The sequence below is a fragment of the Brassica oleracea genome, chromosome C9 (genome assembly GCF_000695525.1).
Source record: "Brassica oleracea var. oleracea cultivar TO1000 chromosome C9, BOL, whole genome shotgun sequence".
Lineage (NCBI taxonomy): Eukaryota > Viridiplantae > Streptophyta > Magnoliopsida > Brassicales > Brassicaceae > Brassica > Brassica oleracea.
Genome location: NC_027756.1, coordinates 49787772 through 49797985, shown reverse-complemented (window position 1 = coordinate 49797985; position 10214 = coordinate 49787772). Strand labels below are relative to the sequence as shown.

Sequence of the window (10214 nt, the reverse complement as noted above, 5' to 3'; positions counted from 1 at the left end):
TTAATAAGCTCCTCCTAAAAGCCTATCTCTCTGAGGAAGCCTACTAGAAACAAAGAAGTCGCCAATTCTGGCTGACCCTTGGAGACTCAAATTCAGGTTATTTTCACGCGGTAACAAAATCCAGGAAAGCAAAAAACAGACTAACGGTCTTGGAGAATGATCATGGTGTACCTTTTTTCGAGGAAGAACAGATCTCAGCCGTAGTTTGCGCCTACTATGACAAGCTCTTCACTGCAAACCAGATAGAAGAAAACAGTGTCACGGTCATACAAGATCTGAAACCTTGTGTAACAGAGGAATGGAATGAATCCCTTACCAGGGAACCGTCACCTACAGAAATAAAAGAGGCACTCTTTGCTATTCATGCAGATAAAGCACCAGGTCCTGACGGTTTCTCCGCTAGCTTCTTCCACTCAAACTGGGATACTATTGGCTCCTCAGTAATAAGAGAAATCCAGGACTTCTTCTCCTTCGGAATCTTGTCACCTACGTTGAATGAAACCCATGTTAGATTGATTCCCAAGATTCACAGTGCAAAGAGAGTGGATGAGTATCGACCTATCGCTCTGTGTAATGTATATTACAAGATTATATCGAAGCTTCTCTCCCTACGGTTAAAGCCTGTCTTGAGCTCCATCATCTCGGAGAACCAATCTGCCTTTATCCCTGGACGTGCGATAACAGACAATGTGTTAATCACACATGAGGTGCTGCAATACCTAAAGACTTCACAAGCTCAGAAACAATGTGCTCTGGCGGTCAAAAGCCTATGATAGAGTTGAATGGAACTTCCTCTCTCAAGTGATGATTCGCCTAGGTTTTCATTCTAAATGGATCAACTGGATCATGCAATGTGTAACAACGGTATCGTACTCCTATCTAATAAATGATTCGGTATATGGAGCAGTAAGTCCTCACCGTGGAATTAGGCAAGGAGATCTCATCTCGCCTTATCTCTTCATCCTGTGTGGAGAAGTCTTATCGGGGCTCTGTAGAAAGGCGGAACTAGAAGGAGCTATGAGAGGTGTGCGAGTGGCAAGAGGAAGCCCCCGTGTAAACCATCTGCTGTTTGCGGATGACACGATGATCTTCTGTACCTCATCACCGGAGAGTTGCCTCGCCCTGATCCAAATTCTGCAAAATTATGAAAAAGTATCGGGTCAGAAAGTTAACATCTCTAAATCATCAATCACCTTTTCCGTAAAGACTCCTGAGGAAACTAAGACAAAAGCAAAAGATCTGTTGGGAATTCAGAAGGAAGGAGGAGTAGGTAAATACCTAGGCCTTCCTGAGCACTTTGGGAGAAAGAAAAGAGACCTGTTTACCTCAATTGTAGATAGGATCAGACAGCGAGCCTCAAACTGGTCCACAAGGTTCCTCTCCCACGCAGGAAAGCTCACCATGCTCAAGGCAGTTCTCACAGCTATACCCACATACGCAATGTCTTGCTTCCAACTCCCACAAAGCCTCTGCAATAGAATACAGTCTGCGCTCACGAGGTTTTGGTGGGATAAATCCCCTGACAAGAAAAGTATGTGCTGGTTAGCATGGGAGAAGCTAACAAAACCCAAAGCATCAGGCGGTCTAGGTCTAAGAGATATTCAAATCTTTAACCAAGCTCTTTTGGCAAAGATTGCATGGAGAATATTAATGTCTCGAAGCTGCTTATTAGCTAGGGTACTTACTGGGAAATACTGTCACAAGAGGAGCTTTCTCGATGCTCAAACCCCAGCTGTCTGCTCCCATGGATGGAGAAGTATTCTCTATGGCAGAGACCTCCTCCAAGAGCACCTGGGAAAGGCAATTGGCAATGGTCAGACTACAAAAATTTGGAAGGACGCATGGATCTCTCTCAACGCTCAGACAAAGCCATTTGGTCCAATCCATGAATCAAATTTGGATCTTCGAGTCTCTGATCTTCTCACAGATAACCTCCAGTGGAACAAAGAGAGAATAGAGAAACTCTTACCAGACTTCAAGGAGCAGATACAATACATAAGGCCAAGCAAGGAAGGGGCAGAAGATATTTTTGTCTGGCTCCCCCTTGATTCAGGAATCTATTCAACGAAGTCGGGATATAATTTAAAAGCCCAGACCAGGCCATCCCTTAGTCCTCAAGCAACAGCTTCGCAACCCTCCCCTGACCTGGATTTCAATTGGATAAAAGACATTTGGTCTTCCAAAACAGCACCAAAACTCAAATTATTCTTGTGGTCGTGTGCTCAAGGAGCATTACCGTTAGGGAGTGAACTACAGCGACGAGGTATGAACTCTACAGCTCTATGTCCCCGATGTAAGAAAGTAGAAACAGCAATGCACGTCTTCTTCCAATGCCCCTTTGCCAAAGAAGTATGGCGTTTTATCCCCCTCAAATCACCAATTCGCATTGAGGAGGAGGCAGATTTCAAAACGTTGATGGTGAAAGCCAGAGAGATGATCTGCCTCCCACCTACAGGGATTAGAGCTCCAGTTCTCCCATGGATCTGCTGGTACCTGTGGTTGGCAAGAAACAGATTAATTTTTGAAGACAAATCAGCTCAACCGTCGGAAGTAGCAACAAAATGCCTATCGGCTGCTCTGGAATGGAATCAAGCCCAAACGTCGGACTTTTCTAAGGAGAGCAAAGTCGTACCTGTGAGGTTACCTTTGCGACAAGCCCCCAGACAAAACCACACAATCTGTTGTTTCGTAGATGCAGCTTGGAGGCGTCATCAAAGCGAGCAGGTACTGCTTGGCGATTCACTAATGAACAATTGGGCTTCTTCTCGTCAGGCACATGCATCATCGACAACGTTAGCTCTCCTCTCATGGCCGAATCACTGGCTCTCCGTAAAGGAATCACAGAAGCAATGAAACTGGAACTCCTCTCGGTCGCGTTCCTCTCCGATTGCGCAACGCTCATCAGAGCAATCTCTATCCCGAATCAGCTTAAGGAAATCTATGGTGTGCTCCAGGACATCAAGAGTCTCTCTTCCAGCTTCGATTCTATCACCTTCAATCACATCTCCCGTTCCCAGAACAGCGATGCTGATTTTCTAGCTAAGCAGACCCTTAAAGCCCATGTTTTATCTCTTTGTTTACCTATGGACTAGCCCATCTGGGTCCTGAACCTTTATGTTTTCTGCTCTTTCGAATTTCTTTATAAAATATCCAGTTGTTCAAAAAAAAAAAGACTATTGTGGAGATGGAAGAGGACATTAAAGACATTCTTCGCCTTATTGAAGAAAAAAAAACATAGCATAAAAATAGAGGATACTATAATTGTGAAACTGCATCTTTACAACGACATTGTCGCCGTTTTAGCAAAACTTTCGCAAACGGCTCACCTTTTTTCCTTCTTCTACTATCTAGTCGTCATACTCCTATGTACTTCATAACAAGACACCTTACTTCTTCAGACATATTATTCGATGTGAAAGATACAAATATAAACTCTTGGGACCATGTGTGTCTAGCTCAACAAACAAAAGAGTATCTAACACTTTATGAAAAGAGTAGTTCCTCTATCACAACACTTGTGTGGTATAACCACCGGTCATAGTTATTCATTTTTCTAATAATGTCATTCCCAATAAGATCCTTTTATACAAACCATGCACCTATTAACTAGTGTCTTAACTCTTCTCGTTCTTGACCGTTGCATGGCTAATAAACTCTTCCAAACCAATAACAGAAGAGCCATTAACTCCATCATCCATCGCTCTCCTCACTAACTCCTTCACCTCTTTAGCCTTTCTCCTAACCTCTCTCCCTACTTCACTCTCCTCCATCACCAGCTTGATCTTAGAAACAATCTCATCACATTTGATATCACATCTCTTCCCACGCGCCAGCTCAACCGATACACCAACATGTTTCTCCATCAATATCGAATTAAAGAACTGCTCCCCCGCCATAGGCCATCCTAGCAATGGCACGCCGTAGCTAAGCGACTCGAGTATCGAGTTCCAACCACAATGACTCAAAAACACACATGTTCCCTTGTGTGACAATATATCAACCTGTGGCGCCCATTTCTTCACAATCACTCCTCTTCTTGATTTCTTGATTCTTTCTTCAAACCCTTCCGGTAAATACTCTTTCACATCAAAGTCTTTATTAGCCTCCACGCCCATTGGTGGTCGCACCACCCATATGAAGTTCTTCTCGCTACTCTCTAACGCCATAGCCAGCTCCAGCATGTGAGTTTGAGAAATAGAGTTCATCGAACCAAAACACACGTAGACAACCGAATGGTCCGGTTTTGAGTCGAGCCATGCCTTCACACCTTCCTCTGTCGACCTCGAGCCAGCATCGGGTAAAACCGGTCCGACCGGCCAAACCGGTTTACCACCGGTTATTTTACGAAAATAAGACAAACCGATGTGATCAATTTCCTCAACCGTATTGAACAAGAATCCATCGAAATCAGACCATCCTGGCAGATTTTTCTTCATGAAAACCGACCAGTCATCGGTTCCGTCAGCTTCTAACATGAAGTAGTTCAACTGAGTCTTCTCAATCTCCCCTGCTTCTTGGAAATCATGTAATAGAAACTGATCTTGTTCGGTTTCTTTGTGCGGCAAGTGAAGCCATATGGATCTATAACAACCTAACCCAAAAGCACCAGAAGCGCTAAAGATAAACGAAGAAACACCGACCTCTTTGCAAACCTCACCGATCCATCCCAAGAAGAAATCACCGATCACCACAACATCATCTCCTTCTTTCAAGATCCTAGTGATCAAGTCTCGAAAGGGCTCACGGAGGGATCTTGAAGCTTCGAGGAGGCTGATGACGAGAGAGTAAGGGAGAGAGTCGAAATTCTCGGCGTCGTGAGGGAGGCCGTGGTCGGAGCTGTTGAAAGGCAACTCGATGAGTTTTATGGAGGAGTCAGGAGGAAGTTTGGAACGTAGTTTGGGCATGTTCAAAGGAGTGTTGACAAGAGAGAGGATGAGGTTGTCTTCTCTGTTCTTGTTCTTGATCATCTTCTCTAAACGAAGGGCTAAAGAAACAAAAGGGATGATATGGCCTTGTGCCATGAAAGGAAACATGACAATATTCAGACTTTTAGGTTTAGCGTCTGCCATCTCCATGTTGAGGAAAAGCTTTTGAGATTCAGACAAGAAGATGGGCGTTACGGTCTGAACTCTATGAATAGAAAGAGAAAAGAGTCTTAAAGACTTGGGGGAAGTTTAGCCCATTCACTTTTGGTTCTCTTCTCCCATTAGTCTATTTTTTTTTTTCACGAATTAATGGTGTAAAAGTGACGTTGGCGTCTTTAGATTTTTCACTAACTTTTTCAGTTATATTTTCCACATTTCAAGGTCAGGATTTTTGTCTTATTTTATTGGAAACGTAATAAATTTTTCAAATGTTAGTGCATTAGATACGGAAAAAAATCACAGAAAGTTGATCCTGATTTGCCATTAGTTTTTTTTTCTTTGAGACAGACTTTTGGTAATAGTTACTGAATGTTTTATTGAAATTTAGAGTTGAAGAACATTGTCTTGACCAAAAAAAAGTTGAACAACATTGTTGACTTAGACCACCCTCGGCCCCAAGATACTGATAATGCGTTTTTTAACCACAAATAATATTGAGTTGAGAAGTTTTTATGAAATAACTATAACCACTTATTAGAAACTGACAAAAGGCAAGTGGAGTTTTAAAGGGTATCTTGTTTGATATGGTCTCTTTCCACTTTTAACTACTACTAATTTTGATTTTATTTTCAGATACTCAGAGCGTGATTACTGGAAGGTTCTTAAAGTGTGTTAACGGAATATAAAAACCTGTCTCTTAACTTTTAACTAAAAAAACTAAGAACCGTCTCTTAAATAAGAGTTTTAAAAGACGGTTCTTAACTTTTTTAGCTAAAAATTAAGAGACGTGTGCTTATATTCCGCTAAAAACTCTAGAACCTCCCAATAACTCTTAGTAAGACCTGTGCATGGAGGTGCTCTTCTGCCCCAATAACAAGATGCCAACTCATAATGTTTATGGACTTGTACTAGTCTATAGATCACAAGAGCTGCCTAATCATAAATCTAATGGGCCAACACACAAAAAGATGGTGTCAACAAAAAGGTTATGGGCCTTCGATCTGGTACTTTTGGCCCATATTGCATGTCTTTTCAACTCTTGTGTCTATCTTTTTCAGCCGCAGCTTTTCCCCCAGTTTCCTCCCAACCTTTTGTTTCCACAACGTTGACTTTTGAAAAATCTGACTCATAAAAGATTAGACCATCTCCAACAATGTATCTAATCCACTTCTAAGACAGTATCAATCTAATTTAATGGGTTTTAATAAAATCAAAAACATGAAAAATAGTTAGAATTGTCTCTAATTGTAGATATTTTTGGAGCTATATCCAAAAGAAACGTGTCTATTTTTCAGTGGTTGAGTGTTTTAAAGAAAAGGAAAAAAAATTGGTCCGACTTTTCTCTCTCTCTCTTTCGCGGATTTGTTTTTGGCTCTCTCTCTCTCTCTCTCTTGGTTATGCGATTCAGACGGCGAATCATGAAGCCGCCGGTTGTATATCGAATCCGCCGCCGGTTGATCCTAGAATCCAACGCCAGAAGCATCCTTTCCACCGTCGGCTTCATCAACAAAGAAATTGGTGGAATCTGAGGCTTGACTGTTTCAGAATTCTGGTTTGAAATCGAAGAGATTTCGAAGCAGGAAGCTTCTTCATTCTTCTCTAGGTACGATTCGAGGTTTATAATGTGTAGATTCGTCTATTTAATCTGTTGAATCTAGAATACGGTATTTTGATTTTAGGGTTCATAAAATTGTAAATTAGGATTCTTGGTTTAAATGCAAAATTAGGGTTATTAACATCAATAATTAGGATATTTATTTGTTATTAGCTATTATCAACATAATTAGGATGTTGATTCTTGAATCCGATTTACATTCTATGATCTCTTTTTGTTTTTTATAGTTTTCTGATTTTGCTATTTATTTTTTACTGAGTTTATAAAATCAGATAATCATATATCTCGTTCTGCTAGTGATCTTCAATGTTTTGTTTGTTTAATTTGAAAAATGCTTGTGATCAAAACTTAGTAATGACATTAGGTGTGATCAATGGTTGTAGGCTGTTAAATCGGATCATTTCTCCTTAGCTGTGATCAATGCTTGGTTATTTCACTCTGAAAATGTTTGGTTGATGTTAAAGTAGGACTGTCTACATTAAAATCGTGTTCTTATTCATGTCTATATTTTTTTATGTATTTATGGCTGTTGAGGATGGAGCTAATGGAGAAGCTAGAAGTGTGTGGAGAGAGCTACTACGGAAGCTAAATTTCAGCCTTTCAAGATAATTTACAGAGACTGCTTCTTTAAATTCTTCTTGGACTAGTTGGTTGTTAGATGTTAACTAGGTTTTATTGTTCAGTCTACATCAAATTTACTTAAGTCTTCAATGCTTGGTAGAGTGTAGCTCTTGTTGGTAGTTTGCCTTAAGTATGGATGTCTAATCAAATGCTTGGTTGTTTTTAGAGTGTAGCTCTTGTTAGGTAAGTATTTATTGCTAACACAACACACTTTAACAATTTAACATACTCACACTTGTTATAAATGAATGCAACAAACTCACACTAAAACACAACTCAACTCGTCCTGAAATTTACAACAAAAAATTATATCTCTCTATATCATCTTCTTCTTCTTCTATTATAAGAACTCTCGCTATATCAACTTATTTTTCTATTCTCTACTAAGAAAAATGGCATCTTCCTCCCGTGATACTTTCGAGGAAATGATCGAAGAAACGTTCGATTCAACATTGTATGAAAGTATGGAACAAAATTTCAATGAAGAATTCGAAAATCTTTCCGTTAATCGTCGCAAGTCAAAGAAGAAACGAGCCTATATTGAAAGAGACCGTGAAGACGGACACAACCGATTATGGAACGATTATTTTTGTGAAAATGCAACATATCCTAATCATCTATTTTGACGCCGATTTAGAATGAACAAGCCCTTGTTTATGCGTATTGTTACTCGACTCGCCAATGAAGTTCCATTCTTTCAACAAAAAAGAGATGCTACCGGAAGGTTCGGTCTCTCTGGACTACAGAAGGCCACAGCAGCAATTCGTATGATGGCGTATGGTTGTGCGGCTGATGCGGTTGACGAATACCTCCGTCTTGGTGAAAGTACTGCAATTTCATGCTTAGAGAATTTTGTTGAAGGTATCATATATTTGTTCGGAGATGAGTATCTCAGAAAACCGATACCACAAGATCTTCAACGACTACTCGATCTTGGAGAGATACGTGGTTTTCCGGGGATGATAGGAAGCAACGACTGTATGCATTGGGAGTGGAAGAATTGCCCAACCGCTTGGAAAGGACAATATACACGTGGACCTGGAAAACCTACAATCGTGCTAGAGGCAGTAGCTTCACAAGATCTTTGGATATGGCACGCGTTTTTTGGACCTCCAGGTACCTCAAACGATATCAATGTTCTTGATAAATCACCCGTTTTTGATGATATATTACAGGGCCGAGCTCCAAAAGTGAACTTCTTTGTCAACGGACAAGAGTATCGTTTGGCTTACTATCTCACGGATGGTATTTATCCGAACTGGTCAACTTTTATCCAATCTATTTCACTTCCACAAACTCCGAAAGCATCCTTATTTGCTACACTACAAGAATCTGTCCGTAAAGATGTCGAGCGTGCTTTTGGAGTCTTGCAAGCTCGATTTTCCATTGTTAAAAACCCAGCTCTTATTTGGGATAAGGAAAAAATCGGAAAGATTATGAGAGCATGTATCATATTACACAATATGATAGTGGAAGATGAACGAGATGGGTACACTCAATTTGATGTATTGGAATTCGCACAAGTAGAATCAAACAGAAGTTCTCATGTGGAATCCATGCATTCTGCAAATATGCCTTCAAATATTGGTAATTTGATGGCAGTTCGAACTCGACTTCGTGATCGCAACATACATGAACAATTAAAAAATGATTTGGTTGAGCATATATGGCGTAAATTTGGTACAAGATAAAATAACTATTAATCGTTTAGTTTTATTTATGATTTCTCAATCTTTGTGCTATGTTTTTATGTCAAGTTAATTTGAATTTTATGTAACTCAATAATTATAAGTTTTTTTATTATAGAGTGTGATGCAAGTATCTCTTATTATAAATTTTCAAATATTTGAAATTTAAAACCTTTCATTTGATCTACCATTGAAGAGGTTAAAATTAACTAAGTATCTAAACTTTTTAATTTGATTATTTTTAATTAAAAAGTTGAATTAGAACTCTAATGAAGGATCTATTGTTGAAGATGCTCTTATACCTACAAGAACTGATTAAGTATCTATAAGTAAAAGAGAAAAAAACTAGCTAGAAGCATAAAGAAGAAAAGTCGGGGCTTGGAGAGGAGGCAACATCACGTTATAGATTTCATATTAAATGGTTACAAAGGCAAAACATAGACATGACATGAATAGCAAGTAGTGGTTAAGATGAGATTCGAGCCCACGCGAGTGGAACATGTCAAGGGAGATTACACGTGACATGGCTTTAGTTGTACAACAATCAACAACAAATACATAACTAGAGAAAGGCCATTGTCTTGGGAGTTGGGGGTAGACGTTTGAAAAGGAAAGGATACGTTACAAGCACTAGAGCCCCTTGGTTTTGTAATTGACCGTTGAATCTATTTTACAATTCCTCTAATATATGTTTTCTGCTCGAAGATTGGAACACTTTCGGATTTCAGTTACCGTAGCCAAATATTTAGGAATTCCAAACTTGTTAAGCAGTATATGTTTAAACTGAGACTGTCAATAAACTAGTAAAGAGAAGAGACGAGTTCTCGTCGGGGGGTCAAGACAAAGACATGTTTTATTAGATCAGTGAGTCGAAACCGAGTTACAAAAGGGGAAGAGAACAGAGGAAAAAGTCCGGCGAAGACAAATTCGTCGGACCGTACAAGTCGGCGAGATGTAAGATGTAAAACCCTAATTCTAGCCGAAAGTGAGTGTAGTAATTTGCGGATCCCCCTCCTTGTTGCCTTGTCTCCTCCTTTTATAGGTGAACGCTCGTTGACCTAATGTGTCTTGTCTCGATGGGCCTCCTCGAGTAATTGGGCCGACTCATCGGGCCGTTGTGTCAGGTCGGCGAGCCGATGATGTTCAGTCAATCATCTCATCGACTAAAAGTAGTCTGGAGCCGAGCCGAACACCGGCTTTCAAGTC

At 40.1% G+C, this 10214-nt stretch overlaps 3 protein-coding genes across 3 annotated transcripts in view; all 3 read right to left on the bottom strand.

The window, feature by feature from the left end:
• Positions 1–2292: 2292 nt before the first annotated feature.
• On the bottom strand, positions 2293–3124 carry LOC106317369. Its single transcript, XM_013755197.1, has 2 exons — positions 2633–3124; positions 2293–2493 (listed from the first exon to the last, which is right to left on the bottom strand). The coding sequence occupies exons 1-2, from the start codon at positions 2900–2902 to the stop codon at positions 2374–2376; spliced, it is 390 nt and encodes a 129-aa protein (XP_013610651.1). The 5' UTR covers positions 2903–3124; the 3' UTR covers positions 2293–2373.
• Positions 3125–3367: 243 nt separating this feature from the next.
• On the bottom strand, positions 3368–5207 carry LOC106313057 (UDP-glycosyltransferase 92A1). The gene has a single exon (XM_013750783.1). It carries the CDS (start codon positions 5073–5075, stop codon positions 3615–3617), a length of 1461 nt encoding a protein of 486 aa, XP_013606237.1. The 5' UTR covers positions 5076–5207; the 3' UTR covers positions 3368–3614.
• Positions 5208–5932: 725 nt separating this feature from the next.
• LOC106312878 (IRK-interacting protein) overlaps positions 5933–10214 on the bottom strand; it is an 8698-nt gene continuing 4416 nt past the window's right edge. Inside the window, exon 3 of the mRNA XM_013750560.1 lies at positions 5933–6205. Within this exon, the coding sequence (XP_013606014.1) occupies positions 6139–6205 (67 nt within the window). The 3' untranslated portion in view covers positions 5933–6138. The remainder of the gene's footprint in view (positions 6206–10214) is intronic.